General features: G+C 48.6%; 1 protein-coding gene across 2 annotated transcripts in view; it reads right to left on the minus strand.

The window, feature by feature from the left end:
* Nucleotides 1-202: 202 nt before the first annotated feature.
* Nucleotides 203-22,737, minus strand: part of Mgat3 (beta-1,4-mannosyl-glycoprotein 4-beta-N-acetylglucosaminyltransferase) — a 44,055-nt gene continuing 21,520 nt past the window's right edge. For both annotated transcript variants that reach the window (XM_057792477.1, XM_057792478.1), the window contains one exon: nt 203-4,818. In XM_057792477.1, coding sequence (XP_057648460.1) covers nt 3,204-4,817 — 1,614 coding nt within the window. In that variant the 5' untranslated portion in view covers nt 4,818 and the 3' untranslated portion in view covers nt 203-3,203. The remainder of the gene's footprint in view (nt 4,819-22,737) is intronic.

Below are 22,737 nucleotides of genomic sequence, written 5' to 3' on the forward strand. Positions count from 1 at the left end.
GGCAGGAAACACATGCCCAAGTTGGGGGTGACCACACCCCTAAGTGAAGGGACTGGGTACATTTTCCTTCTTCCTACACATCCAGTCCTTGTGAGGGCCTCATGCCATGCAGGGTCCTGACTTGGCAGCAAGACCAGAGCTGTCTGCTCACACCCACCTCTGCCCTGGAGCACCCACAACCCGGCCACATACACACAATGCCTCCAGACTTGGCAGCTGTTTTTATTATTAATATTATCTTCTCCTTTGAGCATCCCTTTAAGGGTGAAATGAAATCCAACCATTTACAGAGAAAATGATTTCAGAATGTACATATTGATTTTCCTTTACAAAAAAAATAATGCTATTATTATTATTGGTGTCCTTAAATTACACATTTCCCAGGGCCCTACCTTCTGCTTGGATGAGTCCTGTCTTTCCACCCTGAATCTCACCTTTGTCCCCAAAGCATCATCATGCCTGCCCCCTATAACCGCTGAGCCTCTTGGGTGAACAAGGTCAGCTGGATGCCTGGAATGAACAGGCTTCCTTGGGTCTGAAGGCCACAGGCCAGCGGTTCCTGGAGAATGCACCCACATTCACATTCAGTTCACTTTCCCTCCATATTGAGGGTATGGTCCTGGGTCCCCTGGCCCTCAAATTCCCAGTGTATGCCGTGGTTAGATGTGAAACTTTTTAGCCCTCATCTCTCACAGGTGGTCTCTCAGCTCATGACGAGGCCTCTTCCTGCCTGGCTGAAACTGCTACGTTATTTTCCCCTACTGGTCTGAGAGACACGGCCAGCCCAGGCAGGAACTGTGCTTTCCCAGTGTCTCTGAACTGGTCACCTGTGGGCAGGAACCCTGAAATGCCTGAAATGGGGTATCTATGAAGCAGCTAAGGTTACTAGGAGTATGGGGGTGAGGATTTCGTTTGAGGGGGAGGCAGCACACAGGAACACCCACAGGCATCTCAGAAGAGTGCCTTGGCACAGATGAACCCCTAAGTCTCTGGGATACCCTGACTTCTGGGACTATCTCTCAGTCCCAAGAGGAACCAGAGAAGGAAGTTCTCTGAAGGGAAAGTTTCATGGAGGTGTCCCTCAATGGGAGGAGTGGGGCCATAGAGCCCCGCGGCCTGTTTCGTGCCTGCTCACCACAGGTCCCCACACCATGCCCACTGCCAAGTAAACTGCTCCAGACAGAGCTACATCAAAGGAAACCTCAGGACGCCTCCAATAAGATCATCTAAGAGGTTCTGGGGTATCAGTAGGAGGATGTGGTAGGCCAAGAGAGGCTGGGGGAGTGCTGGGTTCTCAGCTGCATAGCCCTCTAGCTAGCAAGATTCCATTCCTCAGTCTAAAAATAAAAACAGACAGACAGACAGACAGACCCTGTACTCCCGTTAGCCTTGTTTTCAAGGTCCCCTAAGGACTTCCTGCCTCAGGCATCTTGAGGAGCCACAAGAGACAAAACTATGGGCTCCAGGTCCTAGGGAAGAGGACAGCCAAGCCTATGCTCCTACACCCACGTGTGAACATCATCTTAGTACAGGGACACATGGATACAGACATGTACAATACACACAAGCATGCACCCATGCCCATAAATATACACACACGCACAAACACTGGCCATTCCACAGACAGCCCTGCATACTGGCATCAAGGGGACTATTAGGAGCCTCAGGGAGAGGCACCCACTCTTCCCATACACCTGCGAGTCCCTACTGGACCTCAACTGTGGGGCAGGCAGGGAGAGAGCAGGGTCCCATGATGCGCAATCACTTGCACCCTTCCCACAAAGGTGCTGCTGGTAATACAGAACTCTCAAACGGAGGCAGGGACACAGCAGTTCGCTCAAAACTACATTTCCCAGTTTTCCTTGCAACTACCTGTAGCCATGCAGCTAAGTCCTGACCAGCAAGATGCTATCAGAAGCAACAGACATATTTGACTCCTGCCCGTCATAGGGAAAAGTTTACCCTTCCTTGCCTTATCATGTGAGCGGATGCAGCCACTCTATCCAGACCTGGAAGTTGTTGTTTATGAAGCTAAGCTTGCTGTCTTACAGGCTCTGGATCATCTCCCCCTAGACTACTTAATTAGAAACAAGGTGGTCTCACTTGACTGCTGTTTGCCAAGGGGCTTCTACATCATTTTAGAATCTTCTCCAACAAATACACCCTGTGCCCCCCACAAGGCAAATTAAGAAGAGGAATAGGTTGACGTACCACTGACCTTAAAGTCCTTTCTTGGGCCCCAGAAAACCTGTGGCCCCTTCCTGGCCCCTAGCCAGCTCTTAGCGGGGCAGTGGAGGGAGGGGGCACAGGAATAACCCGGGATGGTGGTAGAATGGGACTGGATGCCAGCAGAAAGTGATGGAGGGGGAGGGGGAGAGCTATAGAGGCCTTATGTCAGTCTCCTTTCCCGTCCCACCTACTATATGGGCTATCCATACAGTCTCCAGCTCCGGTCCCACCCTGAGAACTGGGCTCCTAGGGCCCTTTGCAAGCAGCTGAGCTGGCATCCCATGAGACAGTAATAGGAAAAGTGAAAAGGCCATCAGAGCTAGATTTGGAACCAAGAGGAAGCTTCCTCAGGCCCCCAGTATGTCTGCTTACAGAGGGAGGGACACTGACAGCCACTGGCTCCACCCTCCCAGCCAGCGGGGGAAACCTCATTCCTTGGGTCCAGCACTTCTGAGCAAGATGCAAAGTGCTTTGTCTCGTGGGTGCCATTTTCCATCGCTTCCCTAGCTTCTTGGTCAAGATCAAGAGCAGATATACTCTCTAGTGCCTCCCTACTAAGTATCTTTTCTTGTTCCTGGACCCAAATGCATTTATTTACAGTTTCCTAGGAACTCCTGACATGGTCTCTCCTAACCCCTTTTTCTCTGCAGGTCAATAATGCAGAATGTCAAAGATGGAATTCTCTCAATTAGACTGAAATTCCACAGCCCTCCCAGCCCCAGAAAACCACCTTATGCTCTCCAGGGACACCTCTTGCCCACAGCACTCTTGGGGACAAAATGCTGCATAGATGTCTGGGTTTGCTCTTCTCTACTGGAAATGATTAATTTTTCTTTTCTGTTTTGGGCTAAAAGGCCTGACCCTTAATTCCAGAGGGCTTGAGCAGAGAGAACCACCTATAAGGGCTCCTAGCTCTCTCAAGAGTCCCCAAGAGGCCAGAGATAACACTGGGGTAGCTGTCACCCCAGCCTGCCCTAACCCTCTACTGCATCTAACTTGCCCCTGACAGCAGGTAACCTTCCCTCGGAGCCCAGGTTCCGGTGCCCACCCTCCACAGTGCTCTTTGGCTCCCGGTAGGGGTTGTCCAACAGGTAGCGGAATTGGTCATAGTTCTTGAGCAGGTATTTGGGAGCATACATGTGTTCACTGGGGTCTGCAGGAGGGTACTCCTGCTGCGTGCCGTCGAACCAGCCCCCAGTGCGAATCAAGCTGCGGATGTAGTTGAGGTCCCTCTTGTCCTCATAGTCACCCCAGCGTGGAAAGTCGCCATTCTGAGCGGACACAAGCTTGAAGTAGATGCCCTCGGGTGTGAAGCACCAGGAGCAATGCCAGCCCGCAAAGTGCAGGGGGCTGCCGAGAGACCACTGCACTAGGATGTGACCTGTGCGGTTCTCATACTGTCGGAAGTTAGGCATGGTGTAGTATTGGCGGCGGCGCAGACGGATGCCATCCAGTCCATACACAGCCTGCAACATGTCCACGGTGCAACCTGACACCACTTCCAGCGTGCCCGGTTGCTTCCAGAAGAAGCCGTACAGGGACTTGCGCATGTGAAAGGCAAAGGGCTCCGTCCAGCCGTCATAGAGCTTGAGGAACAGCACACCATCACGTGCGGGGATCTCGTCTGCGTCATCGATGATGAAGACGTCATCAGGCCGCAAGTTGCGTAGGCGGGAGACGCCATCCTGGGTGAGGAAGGTGCGCAGGTAGTCATCTGCAATCCAGCCATCCTGCCGGCCACCAGGTGGGAAGTGGTCCAGGAAGACATAGAGAACTTTGTGGCGGATGTACTCGAAGGTGCCATTGGTCAGCATCTCTCGGAACTTGAGCGGCCGTGGCTCCCCGTAGGCGGTGAAGTTGGATTCGCACACCACGAAGGCATCCACCACATCGCCCAATTCATGGAAACGCACGTCCAGCAGGTCAAACTCATGGTTGATGTTGATGGCGTTGATAACCCGCCTTGGCACCTCCCTGGGTACCAGGCGCTCCTTGGTGGGCAGGTTGGAATACTGCACCACGGTGGGCACCCCGCAGCTGGGTCCGTGCCAGCCTGGGAGGCACACACACTCAACCCACTTGCGCCTAGTGCCCCGGCTACCCTGGCGCTCTCGTGTACTCAACACGTGCCGCATAGGCCTTCGACCAGGGCCCCTAGCTGAGGAGCCCTCCGCCACCTCGGGCTTCTCCTCTGTACGCCCTGAAGGTTTCTCCAGCATCTTGGTACCTGGTTTGAAGCACACACCACCGGCTTTGGTGCGCACAAAATACTCAGTGGTGTCCTCCGACAACACGAAGTCCATTCGGTGCAATTCCTCGGTGGCCTTGCTGGGGGACAGCGGCTGGAGCAATGGGGAGTGGGAGTAGAGAGGGGTTCGCAACAGGTCCGGGCCACCCGGTGCTGGACTGGCCTGGGGAGTGACAGGGGCATTGTTCCAGAAGAAGCTGGAAACCAGGTTAGGGCTGAGGGAGGCCAGTTCTCTGGGGAAGGTGACATAGGATAAGGTCTTAAAGAAGTGTAGGAAGGAGATGAGGCACAGGCCGGCCATACAGAACATGAGAAAGAGCTTGTAGCGTCTCATCTTCATCCTGCAGGAAAGAGAAAGAGCGAGATGTCAGTGCAGCTGTCTGGGATCCTGTCCTAGGAAGGGGATGTGAGGGGAGACCTAGCTGCAGCCACCTGTGAGAATCTCCTGGATTTGTACTGTCACCCCACCATCTAGCCTCAAAAGTCCATTGTCCCGGGTGTGGTGACATGCCTTTAATCCCAACACTTGAGAGATGTAGGCCAGCCTGGTCTACATATCTACATAGTGAGTTTCAGGACAGCCAGGGCTATGTAGAGAAACCCTAGCTCTGTCTCTCTGTCTCTCTCTTTCTGTCTCTCTCACACACACACACTCACACACACACATGCACACACACCTGCCCCCTGCTTCCACATCCCTGAGACCCCATCACATCTCTCTGTAGACTGCTCCTCCACCTGAAGCTACATGCGCTCACCAGGGTTAAACTTGGCTCCTAGAGCAAAATGCAATCAGGGGAAAATGCTGTCCTAGAGGGTGGCAGGCTCCAAGGGGTAGAGGGTGGGGTGTGGATCAGCTGCAAGCTGCTCAGGGGTTTGTTGGTACCCTGTCCTAGGCTGCTGTTCCTTTTGTATTTTTTTCTTCCCTTTATTTTTATTTGGTGTGTGTGTGTGTGTCTAAGAACCAACAAAACCCTGTCAGTACATTTTCACAGAAAAACGAGAGACTAGGAGTTCTTGGGACTTGTCTTGGGATTTGAGGACCACTTCATCAAGGTGAGAAATCATGTTGAACCTTAGAAGAATAGAAAGATGTGTTCGCTGAGCTGCTGGCACCTTTCCCCCATGCTAGGATGGGCTTGCGGTTTGATTTTCTTCTAACAAGGAAAGGTTCCCCTCAGACCTTCTACCTCTAATAGCTATGTATCCTAGGAAGTCAGTTAAACTGGTTACTGGAGACCATGTGACCATGGGCTGAAGAGATGGCTCAGTGGTTAAGATCACTGGTTGCTCTTCCAGAGGACCCAGGTTTGATTCCCAGTATCCACTGGCAACTCATGTAACTTCAGTCCCAGGGGATCTGGCACACTCCTACAGACATACATGCAGGCATCAGTGCAGGTAAAATTAAGGGGGGAAAAAGGTCAAAGCAATCATGGAAGTGGCCACCACTTTGGTTAATGTAACCACATGGCAAACTGAGGGCACTAAGTTCCTAGTCCTGCTGTGGCTTCTGCTGACCACCGTTCAATTTTTTTTTTTTTTTTTTTTTTAAGACTAAGGAGGGCCGGGCGGTGGTGGCTCACGCCTTTAATCCCAGCACTTGGGAGGCAGAGGCAGGCGGATCTCTGTGAGTTCGAGGCCAGCCTGGTCTACAAGAGCTAGTTCCAGGACAGGCTCCAAAACCACAGAGAAACCCTGTCTCGAAAAATCAAAAAAAAAAAAAAAAAAAAAAGACTAAGGAGGCAACTCGAGGCCTCTAAGATGGTTTGGTTTTTTTCCCCTTAATGTTCTCCTTTGTTTTAGCTTTGAGTATTTGAGTCATAGCAACAGAGGTTAACAAAAAGGACCCAACTTAATCACCTGCTGAATTCTCATAAATGTTCTTCTTGTTGTACTGTTTCGTTTCCTGTTTCCTACCCTAGATTTCAGGGACTTAATTATAAATTATGAGAAGGTTCTCCTAATTTAGATAGTACTGTTTAAATAAGAGATTCTCAACCTTTGGGTTGAGACCATTGGAAAACACAGATTATTTACATTATAATACATAACAGCATCAAGATTATAGCTATGAAGTAGAAGCAAAAATAATTTTAAGGTTGGGGTCACCATAACATGAAGAACTGTATCAAAAGATCCCGGAATTATGAAGGCTGAGAGCCACTGGTTTTAAAAAGTAGGTGGTTTTTAAACATAAAGCAAAGAAAACCAGCCTATAAACCACAATCCCAGAGAATTTAGACAACAATGAGGACACTAAGAGAGACTTGCATAGATATGATTTACATGGGAAGTAGAAAAAGACAAGATCTCCTGAGTAAATTGGGAGCATGGAGACATTGGGGGAAGGTTAAAGCAGGGAGGAGAGAGGCAGGGAGGGGAACAGAGAAAAATGTAGCGCTCAATAAAAATCAATAAAAAAAAGAAAAAGAAAATCATGAGTGTTTATCATGCTTGCTTCCTGTCTGGATTATAAAAACAAATACAGACCGGTGGTGCTGGTGCACGCATTTAATTCCCGCATTTGGGGGGCAGAGGCAGGCGGATCTCTGTGAGTTCAAGGCCAGCCTGGTCTATAAAGCAAGTCCCAGGACAGTCAGGACTGTTACACAGAGAAACCCTGCCTCAAAACAAGCAAATAATAACAAAGATTTACAGCTTAAAAAAAAAAAAAAGGCCATGAAATCACAGGGACCGGCAAAGCAACTGATCCTTTTCATAGTTTAGGCTGCTATTTGAGGTCTCCTGAGTTCCTACTCCACTCTGCAGGAGTCGAGGTTACTAAAGTTTACATCACAAAAAACAAAAACTGGGAGAATAGCCCCACCCCAACTCCCTCCTTCCCTGTTGGCTAGCCTCTCAGAATGCTCGTCCTAACCTTGATCTGTTAGGACATCAGGAGGTAACCAGAGTGCCTTCCACCTTAGCCGAGCGGTCCTGTGGAGAAGGCCACATGGGGTAGGACTTATGGAGGAGGTCTGTAGCATGACTAATAGAAACCCAGAGACAGATATTGTGGTTTCAGCTGAAGAGCGGAAAAGCAAAGTAACCAAGCCACTGGAGAATTCTTACCTCTACCAAGGCTCAGACAAACAAAGGGACAATCCTATCCTCAATGTGGCTGCAGACAGCAATGCTCCCCACCAAACCTCAGGCTGCCTACTGAGACTAAGCTTCTGCCTCTTCCCGTTTTATATTCCTCTCTAGTGCTGAGATTAAAGGTGTGCACCGCCATCGCCTGGTCTCTACGGCTGACTAGTATGGTTAGCTGTGCACTCTGATTTTCAGTCAATCTTTATTAAAACATAAAGAATATACCATTATAGAGGCCTTATAGATGAGGTCTAATGAAGGGGGCCCTATGGAGGAGGCCCTACAGAGGCCCTATGAGGGAGGTCCTATGGAGGAGGCCCTATGGAGGAGGCCCTACAGAGGCCCTATGAGGGAGGTCCTATGGAGGAGGCTTGGCGAGTTCTCTACTGCTATCTGTTGTACTTACTTTCCCTGCTTTTTAATTCTTTAACTGGTAGAGAAAACAAACACAAACAAAACTCCTAGACTACAATTGCCACAAATCTCCAAGGAACATATTTGATTTGGTTTTGAAATAGGGTCTCCCTCTGTAGCACAAACTGACCTTGAATTTGAGGCAATCCTCTTGCCTCAGCCTCCTCTAGTGCAGAGATTCTGTACAGAGGCGAGCCACCAGATCCCAGCAATGTGATCATTTTTAAAATGAAGTCATGCTGGGTGCAGCAGTGCATTCCTTTAAACCCAGGGTAGGACAGCCCGGGCTGCTGTGCCCTGAGTCAGAAGAGAAAACCACAATAGCTAGGTATGGTTGCTCATGCCTTTAATTCCAGCATTCAGGAGGCAAAGGTAGGTAGATCTCTGTAAATCTGAGGCCAGCCTAGTCTACATTGTGAGTTTCAGGACAGACAGTAAGACCCTGTCTCAAACAAGCAAGCAAGCAGCCAGGCCCGCACTCAGAAAGCAGAAGTGGACAGAGGTCTTCGACTCCAAGGCTAGCCTGTTTTACATAGCAGTTCCAGGCCAGTCAGTTTAGAGACTGTCTCAAAATAAAACAAAACAAAGAACAAGACACACAACATCTGCATGGTGGCACATACCTGTTATCCCAGCACTTGGGAGGTAGAGGCTTTGGGATTTCAGTGAGTTCAAGGCCAGCCTGGACTAGGAAGCAGGCTCCAAGACAGTCAGGACTATTATATAGAAAAACCCTGTTTCGAAAAAAAAAAAAAAAAAAACCCACAAAACCAAAAATAAATAGACTGGTTTGTAGGCATGAACAATTAGAGTCAATTTCTTGGTTCCAGGTTTGGTACTATTCACAAATCTTACCATGGCACACACAAAGTCCAAACCAGTTGTTTTCTTCTATCAATCATGAATTTAAGAGAGTTTCATGTTGATAGAAATAGATCTCCCATTTCCTTTTAAATTCCATGAAACACGCCTAGCCTTTTCATTTCCTTTGTTTTGCCAAATGAACCACTGTACTCACAAATGATATGGAACCTAACCACTTGCTATTCATTGGCACCATTTAATTTCTCAATTAGCTTTTGGCCAAGGCTAGAGATGTTTGTCTATCTCTCTTCCCCACAACTTAAATAAACCTTCAACTTCGGAATATCTGTATTTTACCAGATAAGTTTCAAACACAGGACAGACAGCCCCTTGCATGCCTCCCCCACTTGCTCTACTATTTGGCTTTTTCAAGGCAGGGTTTCTCTGTGTAACCACCCTGGCTGTCCTGGAACTAGCTCTTGTAGACTAGGCTGGCCTCAAACTCAGAGATTCGCCTGCCTCTGCCTCCCAAGTGCTGGGATTAAAGGTGTGTGCCACCACCGCCCAGCCATTCTCTGCTATTACCCTACAGTTTGTGATGACAGATTTGACGCAAAGAGGAAACAGACACCAGCATGCCACTATTAACTGAACTCCACATTTTATTTGGATTTTTTGTTGTTAGTTTGTTGTTTTTGGTGCAACCCGGGGCCTCCAGAATGTTAAACATGCATGCTTTCCACAGCCTTAGTAGAGAATATATTTCTTCCAGAGCGTCAGACTGTGGACAAGCTTGTGCACGGAGGGGCTGGGACAAAAAAACTGGCCTTTGGGCCTTTCTTTAAAAATGTTCCTGTCAGGGCAGAGGACTTGAGCATAAAAGACCTGTGATCAAATTCCAGTAACTCAGGAAAAGCAAAACATTCCTTTCTGCTGCTCATTCTCATGGTTTGGGTGCTTTCCCCAGGTCACCTGCCCCCGCTCTACTGTCCTCACACTGCCGGAAGGCAGCAGGGTGGAAGAGAAAGACGCTCTTGGTCTTTAGCAAGCTTCCTCGGCATTCTCAACCTGTCTTTGTACTTGGGATCTACACATGGAGTTTCCGGTGCACAGTGGGTGTGCAGTGAGCTTTCAGGTGTTCTAATGTTCCAGACTGGAAACCTCCAGCAGGATCTTCTCTTAGCTCTGTGGTCAGAGGGGACATAGCATGCTCAATCTGGAGTCCAAGAGCCATTCTCTTCCAACCAGGGGCCTGTTCAGGGTTCCCTGGCTGGAGGGAGTGTGGGAACTGGCCTCAGAGGCATTTCTCTAGGAGGGTTCCTGAGCAGGCAAGCAAGGAATAGTCCAGCTGCTAGTCCTGAGAGGCGGGGCAAGGTCTGAATTAGAGACACAAGGTATTCTTCTGCCTCCAGTTCAAATGCCTGCACCCTCAGGTGTCTAAGTGGTGTCTGCACAGCTGACTGTAGGCAGGAAAGACAGTCAGGTGGGGGCCTGACCTCAGCTAAACACCAGCTATGCCTGAGCAGAGATGGGGTCATCCCCACTGGTGTGAGGGAAAGGGTCGACATCCCAAAGTGGGGGAAGCCCTTTTCTGCATAGTGCATTCCAGCCCCAGTCTGGAGAAATAAGACCAGAAGTCACACAAGGCTAGCAGGTCGAGCAGAAGGAAGCAAGCCAAATGAACGCAAGAAGACAAGAATGCCTCTGTGGCACACTGCCCTGATCCCTCCAGATGACAGTTCTTCTCTAATGGGCTCCAACCTGGGGTGGGCTGAGTGTAAGTGTTACTGCTCTGAGGGGAGAGGTACCCTGGGTGTCCTGAGCCACCTGGGAATACCACAAAGTCACACTACACAACAAACCTCACCGAAGAGATTTCTCGGAAGAGACACAAGAGGGTGGCTGCCTCCACTCGGTGAAGAAGCAGCAAAGAACTGAGCAGGAGAGAGATTTTAGTTAGGTAGGGTTTCTTGGTGTGTGTGGAGGCTTTCCAGGGTAGCCTGGGATTGGAGAGAATTGGTGGCCTGATCATGGGGATTGGTGGGGTTTTGTAGCCTAATCTTGAGCTCTTTTTCCTGTAGTGAAGGGGCCTGGCCACACGCCTGCCTCAAGCAGCTGGAAATGGCTGTTACAGCTATTATAGAAGTCTCCTTACTCACATCTCGAGCTCTCTGTCAGAGAGGGCAGTGGTCAGACCAAGAGAGCCTGGGCCCCCTCAGAGCTCCATGACCAGACCTAGGAGGTCAGATGGAGGGCAGTCGGGGCCTGCCGTCCCCATGCTGGGAGGGACATGAGGACAGTCAGTGGCCCAATAATCCCATTGATGGCACTGGTGGGTGTGGCCGGAATGGTTGGCAAGGGTTCAGACAGACCCAGGCTCAATGACCCTACTGACTACATTTGAAGCAGGGACCTGGAGGTTCTCGGGCTTTGGAAGGCCAAGGAGCCTGGGCAGCTGCTATGACCAGTCAAAGGCCTTCTTCAGCATCAGGGATTTTTGTTTGGGGGATTTTTCATCTCTCCCAAGCTACAGCTTAAAGGCCACGATGAAGACTTCTGCCTGTCAAGTCAGGGGTCTGTAATAACTCATGCATCTATCTGTACAGGCCTACCCTTGGGGTCCTGATAGGATGCATCCTCAGCTGCAGCTACTACTGCACAGATGTGCACATTTGCTACGTTCCCTTTTAAAAGGTGGGCCTTACCCACCTCCCACCTCCCGCCCTCTCTCTCTCTCTCACCACTCTTGTCCCCAGGGACTGGTCTCTGCCCCTGTCTCTGTCCCCCTTTCTCTTCTCTCCCAATAAACCTCCCATGTGAACCTTGTTGCATGGTGTGACTTCTCTTTGGAGCATTTTTAAATTACAACATGGTCTCTTTTCTATCTTTTTTTAAAACTTTTTTTTTAATGGCCATTTTCTATTTATTTATTTGTTTGTTTGTTTATTTACTTATTATGTATACAATATTCTGTCTGCATGTATGCCTGCAGGCCAGAAGAGGGCACCAGACCTCATTACAGATGGTTGTGAGCCACCATGTGGTTGCTGGAAATTGAACTCAGGACCTTTGGAAGAGCAGGCAATACTCTTAACCGCTGAGCCATCTCTCTAGCCCAAGACTTTTTTTTATTGATTTTTATTGAGCAAGCCAACGGCCAACACCAAACTAAATGGAGAGAAACTCCAAAAATTCTACCAAGGAACTTCTACAACTTATAAACACTTTCAGAAATGTAGGAGGATACAAGATTAACTCAGTACCCTCCTGTACACAGATGATAAAAGGGCTGGGGAAGAAATCAGAGAATCAACACCCTCCACAATAGCCACAAATAGCATAAAATATCTCAGAGTAACTCTAACCTGATGTTACAACTCCTAAGTTAACTCTTTTGATACCAATTTTACAGATTTTTTAAAAATTATATTCAATACGCCTACAAATCTTGAGGTATAGAAAGTTACACAATAACCTTACAAATCTTGAAATAAGATATACCTTAGCAAAAGTTTTAGAGAGTTAAACCCAACCAGAAGAGTATGAGACGAGCAGCCATGGTCCCCACTGGGAACACTCGGTCCCTTTATTTTGCTTTGCTTTCCTTTCTCTGTCACATAGTGAGGTGTCTTGTCTGAGATGGGATAGATGTTTTTGAGGAAACCTTTAAACAAGCATGCTTCGGTACAGAGGAGGGGGAGCCACACCCCCAACTCCAAAGACAACTTTTAATGAAGCGAGACAACACAAAACAGTCCAATGTTACTCATACCTAAAAGACACCTGAATCCCTGTAAAACGGAATTCAGTAAGCTGAGAACAAAGAAGGCTTAGAGATAGGAAGTTTCTGAGCCCTTGCTATAGACAGAGGACACTGCAGGAGGGAGCTGGGAGATGAACCAGCTGCTGGGGAGTGTGTGCCGGGTGTGCACACTACACAGCTGGCCTACTCCCTCAATTCTTCCCCTCCTACTAGAACTGGCCTCCAGCTCCCACCTTGCAAAACAACTTAAAGATCCATCAACAGTAACTTAAAAGACCAGAACTTTACATAGTGAGTGAGTGTGTGTGTGTGTGTGTGTGTGTGTGTGTGTGTGTGTGTGCGCGTGCTGGGGTGGGGGTAGAAACCAGACAAAACCGAACAGGGCTTGTAGGGTAGAAAAGGGAAAGTTTGAACATAGGGAATGGGGTATCTTACAATTTCCCCAATCGCTTGCAGTATTTGTAAAGGTCCTGGATAATACTGGGGTCTAGGGTGCTGTTAGGCAGTCATTTGGACTGGTTATCTAAAGGATATTGAGGCCAAATTTTATTGCAAAAGTTAATAAGTTTGAGGCCCTTTGGGTTAGGTGCCAGGTGGAGAGCCTGGAGGTTTTCTAAAGGCATTCCAAGGAGGAGGAATGAGAGGACATGGGAAGATACCATTCCCCTGGATGCGAGGGGGGAAGGAAAAATGTCACTACAGCCTGTAGCCATGGGTGTCCCCAGGACTAAGGGAGGACCAGCGGGAGACACAAGTGGTTCAGCATCTCATCACCACACTCAGGAGGAGCGAAGGGCTTAGCCTGGTTAAGCCTGAGAAGAGACTCAGCAGGTACCAGGGCTTTTGTGGAAGCCAGGTGAGGGGGCCAGAAGGCGAGGATGAAAACGGAGCTCTAGGAGGGGGGTCTCATCCACCGGAAAGGCTCGGTAAGCAGAGTCACAAAATCCACAAGGACTTAGAGGAGCTGTGGGATTATGGGCAGCTCCAAAGGGCAGGTGGGAAAAGAGGGCAGGAAGGATACAAAGGTCCAGTTGAGCCTAAGGAAACTGCAGGATTGCAACTCCAAGAGTGGGGATACGGGGTCAGGTGAAGAAGGCCAGCTGCGGCCTTAAAGACGTGGCTGAGGGGTTGGAGAGATGGCTCAGAGGTTAAGAGGTCTTCAGGAGGTCCTAAATTCAATTCCCAGCAACCACATAGTGGCTCACAAACATCTATGAGATCTGGTGCCCTCTTCTGGAGGGCAGGCACACATGCAGGCAGAACATTGTATACATGATAAAAAAATAATTTTTGAAAAAAGACAGTGGCTGGGGATACCTCTACCTCTAAGAGTACCAAAGGGGTGCCAGGTGCTCAAGGTCACTTCCTTGGACTCAGGGAAGTGTTTACTCCGACCCAAGGGGAAACTTAACTAATTGCCGCTGGTGGATGGGGTGCTGAGCCATCAGTGAGCTGGAAGGTGAGTCTGCTGGAGGTGGACCCGAGATGAGGGATAGAGTCCCTATGTGGCTCTGACCCCAAGGGAGCCTATCCGTGTCCCGGAAACAATGTAAGTGTTGTAGCTCCAAGGGGAAAGGTATCACACCGGTAAGGAGCCGAGGAACACCACAAAGTCACACTGTACAACAAACCTCCCAGAGGTTTATTAGGAAAGACACAAGAGGGTGGCCCCCTCTGTCAGGCAAAGAAGCAGCAAAGGACCAAGCAGGAGACTTTATATAGGGTTTCTTGGGGGCCAGGATGGGGCTTTTTATGGTGGCCTGGTCACTCTTGCCCCTTGTGGAGCTAGAAATGGTGAAACCAGACCCCAGCAGCCAGTCTGAGCTGACCTGGGAGCCCTGGAGCAGCTGGGTCAGTCTGACCTCATGAGTCCATTTGATAAAGGTCAAGCTTGCGCGCTCTCTCTGCACAGTGACCTCACCGGGCCAGTACACGTCTCCTCTAATAAACTCCTAAGTGGGTTTGTTGCGTGTTTCATGCTTCCTTCTCACTTGCGCCAGGTCGTACCAGGTAATTTCAGGTACTCTACCCACTAAGCCACACCCTTAGGGACTCTTCTCTGGATGCCAGCTGGAGCCCGTTGTTTTTTTCCTGCCAAAAGTCAGGCTGAATCCCTTTCTTTCTCTCTCTCTTTCTTCTTCTTTCTTTCTTTCTTTCTTTCTTTCTTTCTTTCTTTCTTTCTTTCTTTCTTTCTTTCCCCAAAAATAAATCATTTGAAAACTTGGGTGGTGGTAGCGTTTTGTTTGTTTGTTGTTTTTGAGACAGAGTTTCTCTGTGTAGCCCTGACTGTCCTGGACCAGGCTGGCCTTGTGCTCAGAGATCTGCCTGCCTCTTCTGGGATCAAAGGTGAGTGCTATTGCCCGCACCACCACCAGGCAATTTTGCTGTTTTATACGGAGCAGTCAGGTACTTGATTCTCATCTCAGTGTGGGATGGCCCATACCTGTCACCCCAGCACTGGGGAGGCTAAGACAGGAGGATCTGAAGTTTGAGTCCATCCTGAGCTACAGAGTGAGTTAAAAAGCCTGAGATGGAAAGAGGGCTCTTTAGGGAAGGGGAGGGAAACTCAGGAGGGAAGAGGGTGGGAGAAAGGCAAAGGAAACAGCAGGAGAACAAGTTCTGTTAGGGGAAAAGGGAGGCCCCTCAGGAAAGGAGGAGGGAGGTAAGATATCAACACAGATGGGTGAAAAAGCCAAAGAAATTAAAAAAAAAAAAGTCAAGTTTGCTGCTGGGAATTATGGGACTAAGCATTGAGCCCCTTCCATTCACCAAGTTGAACCCAAGTGGGGTGACAGTCCACCCAGGGCACATTCGAGACCATCTTTCCTTGAACTTCTACATTCACGGCTTCATGAGTTTCATGGTTCAACTCTTTTCTTTTTCTTTTTTAAATCTTTACTTAGGTGACTGCCTCAAATACACTTTTTGATCTAAAGCAGCATATATGTAAAACGGTATAAACAATCATTTGTCCTCCGGGCCTCAGCTAAGTCTCTCAGCCTTCAAGGGGTCACCATGACCACAGTTTTACAGATGGGGAAACAGAGTGGGAAGGTCGACAAGAGCTCCCCCGAGCACCACGACAGTGACTGAGCCACGGCTAGAAGACAACTGCAGATTCCCAGGTCAACCCGTCTCTCTCAACAGTACAGGCGGACCAGGTACAGTCAGCACTCAGGAATACACTGGGCCCTGTTTGATGTTTCTGCCTCTGTTACCAGCCTTCACTGAGGCGTGATGCCACACGCCAGCTACTCTCCTGAGCATGCTACATGTACAACCTCACATAGTCTCCTCAACACAAAGCAGGTATCCATGTCTCCCCTGCTGTAGAGATGAGGAAACTGTAGCCAGAGGGACAAACTAACCTGTATGCTGTCAAATACAACTGGTCAACAGCCTACTCAATTCTGAAGGGCCAACAATGACATTGCAGCCAGGAGGAAAGCCGTCTTGAGCCCTTGTCATATGCCAAGTTGAACCCAAGTAGGATGACACAGTCCACCCAGAGAACACACTATGGACAGCCAGCTAAGGTCACCTTAGCCTGACACCTGGCCAAGCACTGAGGACCCTCAGAGACAAACCCTGCCCAAGGGGAGCTTGCTGTCAGTGTGGGGTGAGTCACACAATACTGCAGGGTAAAGCGTTCTGACCTGGGAAGTAGCAGAGAGGAAGTAAAGGACAGATGGGTACAGGCACAGATTCATGGGGTGGCCAGACAGGCTCCCTGAGAAGGGACCTGACGGGTTAAATGACTGAAACACTGGATTAAGGAATACGTGTGAAGAACTGGCCATGTGTTACCTCTGATCATATATTTCTGGAGGTGATGGGAAGGGAGTGGGAAGGCGGAGGGAAAGGGGGCACCTTCCTTTATGAGGGAGGACACTATCCAATGGGAAGGGAATCTGGAGGGAACAAAATGGCAGAGCCAGGGCAAGTTCCTCCCTTCTCCTCTTGATGACCTTGGATTCCAGGGCTTAGGTCATCAGTTTCCTCAATCCCCTATCTTTTGGCTTCAGACTGAGCACCACACCGCTAGCTTTGTGTTTCTGTGGCTTAGGCTTGGACTAAAGCACCCAGATGCCTCCCTGGGACCATGGAATTGAACTGAAGGGAAATGAAAGCAGGAGCTAGCCAGAACACATAGGGTTCAAGGCTATGGTCAGAGTGTAGACCAGGCTGGGAAGACGACTCAGAAGGTGAAGGAGCTTGCCACCAAGCCCGATGACCTGAGTTCCATCACTGGGATCCACATGGCAGGAGAGAATCAACGCGTACAAGCTGTCCTCTCCCTTCATATGCTATGCTGTCCCCGCCCCCTGACCGATAAATTGGCTTCTAAAGTGGTATACGGAAGGTTGTGGACAGATGGGTGGCTCCTGATGGGGAAGCTTTGCTAACCAATTATCTTTAAGAGGTGGTGCAGCTCTCTGGGACCCGGAGAGCTCTCTCTCAGTGGTCCCTCACAGCACTGCTGAGCTTGGACTTCTCGGTCCTGTTTCGTGAGTTTCCCCCCTTATAATAAATAAATAATATATAAAAATATAATCGTTTAAGCCGGGCGGTGGTGGTGCACGCCTTTAATCCCACCACTCGGGAGGCAGAGGCAGGCAGATCTCTGTGAGTTCGAGGCCAGCCTGGTCTACAAGAGCTAGTTCCAGGACAGGAACCAAAAGCTACGGAGAAACCCTGTCTCGAAAAATCCAATATATATATAATCATTTATCTTTTACCTAGCCTGGTTATTTCCCGAATCGAGCTAACTTCTGCAGGCTCTGACAAGGATGGCAAGGAACTGTCAACTCTGAGAGATACGCTGATTAACTGGATGGGAAACTGTAGCACGATTTCTAATTGGTCTTAATAATAAAAACCCGGAATCAGGTATTAGGGGGTGAAAACTGAAAGAGCAGAGAAGCAGAGTAGTCAGCCACTAGTTCTTACCTCTACAAAATCCTCAGACCGAATGGGGTATCCTGTCACTCACACAGGTGCAACGGCCCCTCCGAACCCCAGCTCTGCTGTTTGAGAATATGCATAGCCTTGAGCATGCTCACCTGCTTCTTTGTCTCACTGAACAGAAATCCACACAAAAAGGGCTGCGGGCAGCGCAAGGGCTCCATCCATCAGCCTAGCTCTTCTTTTTTTTTTTTTAATTTTCTTGCCTGGTTATTTTATTTCTGCTCATTAGTAGGGCAGTTTCTTTTCTTTTTTTAAAATATTTTTAAATTTATTTTTAATTAATTAATTTATTAAAGATTTCTGCCTCTCCCCCCTCCCCCCATCAAGTAGCCTAGCTCTTCTTAACCTGTGATTTGTCCCCAGCCTTCCTTGAGGGGGATGGCAGAAGCAGGACTCCAGGCCTGGAAGGTGCTGGCCTATCTCAAAGTAACAAGAAACAGAGTCGGGGGCTCTGCCCTGGAGGCTGGGCAAAGTCTGAGCCTGCAAAGACAGGTATGTGAGCTGGGGAATGGGACGATGCCCCAAGATAGCCACCCTATCACTGCATCCTGCCCCTGGGACTAGGCCTCCTGGAAGAGCGGGTAAAAGGGTGGAGATGAGTGTATCCTGGGCACAGGAGGCTGAGGCTAAGCCAAAGTGTCAGTAGGATAGTGGGAAGTCTTTCTCTCCCTCGTCTTCCATGCCTTCCCTCCTACATCCTTTTCCTTGGCAGATGACAGTATGAGGAATCTGAGAAGCCACAGCCCCAAGTCTGAGAGCCGGGGTTCTTCAGACAGATGGATCAACAAGAGAGACAGGGGATTTATTGGGAGAATTGGCTCACGTGATTTTGGAGGTTTATCGGTGTGATGATGGGCCTCTGCCAGATAGAGACCCTTGTGGGCAGCTCTGTGGTTCATTCCAAGCCTCAGGGCCTCAGAACCAGGGAAACCTGGTGTGATTCCCAGTCCAAGGCTGAAAACTGGAGAGTCCAACAGCTGCTGGAGTCCCAAAGACAGACAAGCTAGAGTCTTGATGTCCAAGAGCAGTAGTGCCCCAAACCCAGGGGAGAGGAATTCACTCTCTGCCTTTTTGCTTGCTCCAGGCCCCTCTCCCATTGGACAGTGCACGCCATACTGATGAACGGACCTTTTCCCCTCGCCCGTCTCCTCCAGAGACAGCTCTATGCCCTCAAAAGTCATGCAGGGGCAGGAGTGTCTTAATCCTGTTAGGGTAACACACAAAATTAGCCATCACAATGACCCAGCCATGACCTCAGAGTCAGCTTCAGCTTGAGTCTGGCTAGTACCCTCTGGAGGTTGTGACCAGATTCATGCTCTAGGACACAAACACTTGACAGGTGTCACTGGGGTGACAGAGGTGCCTGTGGAGCTCTCCACGGTCCTGAGCCAGCCTGAGCTGATCAGGGTCCTATTTGGGACCTGGGATGCCCTTGGCTGGCCTTGTCCTGGTTCCTGCTAACTGGCCTCTGCTATAGTTCAGCTGGTTCATGACCTAACAGTCATTCCCCTGTATGACACCCAATGTCTCTGTCTCCGTCTCCCCCTTGATGCCAGATCTCTGGTGTCCTCAGCTCTGGGCTAGCAATGAGGTCTTCAGGTCTTCCGACTGGGAGAAGAGGCCAGATTCCACCATGGCAGAGAAATGGACAGGCCAACAGCCATAGGCAGTATTGGGTTGTGCATGAAGTGGAATTGGATCAGGTTACCTCAGATCTCATCTGCAAAACCCAGCTCAAAAACACCTTCAGAAATGAACTCCCCCACCCCCCTGCAAGATCGGCAGTGGTGGCACAGGCCTTTAATCCCAACACTCAGGAGGCACAGGTAGGTGGATCTCTGTGAGTTCAAGACCAGCCTGCTCTACAGAGTGAGTTCCAGGAAGAAACCCTGTCTCAAAAACAAAACAAAACAATAAAACCCCCCCCCCAAAAAAACAAAACAAAAACAAAAAAGAAAAAAGGAAAGAAAAAGAAATGAACCCTGACACCTCTATCTGCTGGGTCCATCTGCTCTAAAGCGTATCTTGACTTTGAGCTGAGGTCCGCCTTACCTTCCACCCTATTCTAGGCTTACACAAGGTCCCCTAGGACTCTGTCCATATCTGAGAACAGAACTGGGAGGCCTGCAACAAATCTGCACACCCAGCAGTCCCTGAGGCACAAGGCACAAAGATCCACACACTGCCTGTAGCCTCAAGGAGTTCCTCTGCCTCCTGTGCCTTAGTTCCTCCTTTCATTGGTCTTTGGGAAGGGCTAGGAAGCCCGCCCAGGCACACAGTAGGCTCTCAGTGAGTACTGGCTTTCATAGTTACTGTTAAGTCTGGAAATTTGGTGCTGTGACTTAGCTGTCTGTTCTCAAGCAAGTTTTCTTTGCTTTTCTGAGTCTGTCTTCTTGGGTGAAAAGAGGTTACCCTCTTTGCAGTCCTGGAAGTGACCTGAAGAAACCATTGTATCAAAGCATTCTCCAAGGAGCCCAGTGCTGGGGTCTGCTCTGTAAATGCTCACTTTGGTGGGTCTCCTGCCAAACAATGGGATGCAGATGTCCCACTGAACATGCCTCATTCTGGCAGGTTTTGATAAATGACTGGGCCAAACAGGCTCTGCTTACCCTGGAGACTGATACCCATCACCCTGTAGGATCATTTGAGTGACCCGAGAGCTTTCAGGACCTGGGGCCAGGCCTTGAGGAATCTCTGGTCTCTCCTCTCAGCTGCAAAAGGCTCTCAAGTGGGAATGCTGCCCTGTAAGGAGATGACTCAATGGGTAGTATTTGCTGCATAGGCATGAGAACTTAAGTTTTATTTCCCAGCACCTATGTAAAAAGATGGACACAGCTAAATGTGCCTATAACCCCAGAACTGATACAGTCAGGCAGTTCTCAGAGCAAGCTCAACAGCCAGTGCAGCCAATGAGGAACCTCCAGGCTTAATGAGAAACCATAACTCAAAAGATAAAGTGGTGCATGATTGAAGATGTTGACCTCTGGTCTCCATATGCACACATACATATGCACATGCACACATACTCATGCATATAACACATGCATACCCCACATACAGTAATATAAATAAGGATGTTGCCCAAGCCTTCATCCCAGGCCAGTGTCCTCTAGGGTGCCTTAGTCTCCACTCATCCAATTGGCAGCACATCCCTTGTAGGTTCTTTGGATTCCTGGAGATTCTTCGTGATTCATGGAAATCAGGCTCTCTGGAGTTTCCATGACTAATTCCTGTTTCTATCTTGGGATTAAAGTAGAGAAAGTCAGAGTCTCTGGGCTTAGAAGAAAGTAAACACCTTCCCTGGTCTCTGAGGAGACACGGGGATCCTCCTGATGTGAAGCTTAGTGATCCCATGTGTAACAACAGGCAGAGCCTGTAGTAACAGAACACAGTTTACTCCTGAAGTTGGTGGAATTTGAGGAAAACCTGACATTGGGTTTATCCTTTCCATTCTCATCGTTATCCACTCCCTTGATGAGTATGCATCGGGCTGGGCTCCACAGAGATCATAGTTATATATAGTGATACAGTGCTGGGGAGACACAGAAAGTAGTAGGGTGGGATTTGGAGTGGTGCAGCCACATTAAAATAACATTTGGCACCCAACATGGGGCACGACCGTGGGCAGTGGAGTCACACTAGTCAGCTCTGTCACAGTTGTAGTACTCACAGCAGGTAGCTGCCACTTGCTGGGACTCTGGAAAGCAGGCAGGCTTGGGCTTGGAAACTGTGGGAGGGGCTGGAGTTCACTGCCTACACCACCAGAGAGACTACTGAGAAGTTAGCAGATCTGGCGAGATACCTGGGAAGTCCTTTAACAGAGAGTTAAATAATATTAAAAAGAAAAATCTTTCCTACATTAAGAATGGGGAACATGACAATGCAGGGTGCTAGGATCCTGTATAGTGTTACTATGGATGGCTTGAAAATGGGAAATTTAAATGAGGGGATAAATGACTACGCTGGGGTTGACATAATGTTGATTATACTTATTATGAGCTTGATAATTAATATTTTATCCTTTAAAAAGTGGTTTGATAACTGAGCCAAATATGATAATTTAACAGATAAGATACAACCTTTAGAAAGACCTACTAATGAAAATAAAAAAATACTCAGACTCAGACAAAGGAATTTAGAGCAGAATCTACTGCACCATTGCATTATGAAACAAAAGAGGAGTGGCCTACAGTTATTAGAACACCAGCCTTAATTTATCCCATTACCATACAAGAACAATCACCAGATGATAGGCACCCCCAAGGCTACGCAGAAGTTAATTGGAATCCTGTAGAGACGTTAGATTGGAAGAGATAGGAAGCAGGTGTTTCATATGGTGTTCATTCACCCTTTGTGAAACAGATGTTAAACTCATGGGCCACTAGGAACAGAATTATCCCACAAGGCTGGAAAGATATAGTTGCAGCAGTACTGGAAGCTGATCCTCAGTTACAATAAAGATAACTGAGTAGTTCCTCTAAATTTGCCAAATACAAGTGGACTGGACACTGTGAATGCAATCCTTACTTAAAAATTGTTTTTATTGTATATAGTTTTATTGTATTAAAGCTAAAACCTTTCATTTTTATTTAGGCAATACCTGATCATTGTTCCTCTTGCATATAGTTTTACTGTGTTAAAGTTAAAACCTTTCCTTTTTATTTAGACAAAAACAGGGAAATGTTGAGGGATATTCAACCACACTGTGAACCCTGAGTTTGCATTTGCATTGATTAACCTTGGATCAGGAAGTTGCATAGCAACTATTTGACAGAAAGGAATCATAGAGCATCAGAGGAGAGGTAGAGAAACACAAGAAGTAGTAGGGTGGGGTTTGGGGTGGAGCAGCCACCGTGCCCAAGTTTAAACAATACGGTTTCACTCCATGGCCCATTTATCATCCAGGTTCCTAAGCCTTTGTAAGGCCAAGCTCTGATGCTTCAAACACCAGAGACAAAGTAGGGACTGGCTCCAGGGCCAAGCCACATGTTATGCAAGAAAATGAATCTAATGAAAGCCCAGAGTAGCCAGGCATCCTTCAATAGCTAATAGGCAAATCTGATCACTCATTTGAGGGGCTGTGGGCTGGGGTCCTGCCCCAGGATAAACACAAATATCCTGGCTGAGGAAAGCCATGGCTATCAAGTCTAACTTCCAGAAATGATTCCCTGACTTACCCAGAGGGAGGGTCTGCTCCAAGGGAAAAGGTGTATGT

Source organism: Chionomys nivalis, chromosome 17 (genome assembly GCF_950005125.1).
Source record: "Chionomys nivalis chromosome 17, mChiNiv1.1, whole genome shotgun sequence".
Classification (NCBI taxonomy): Eukaryota; Metazoa; Chordata; class Mammalia; order Rodentia; family Cricetidae; genus Chionomys; species Chionomys nivalis.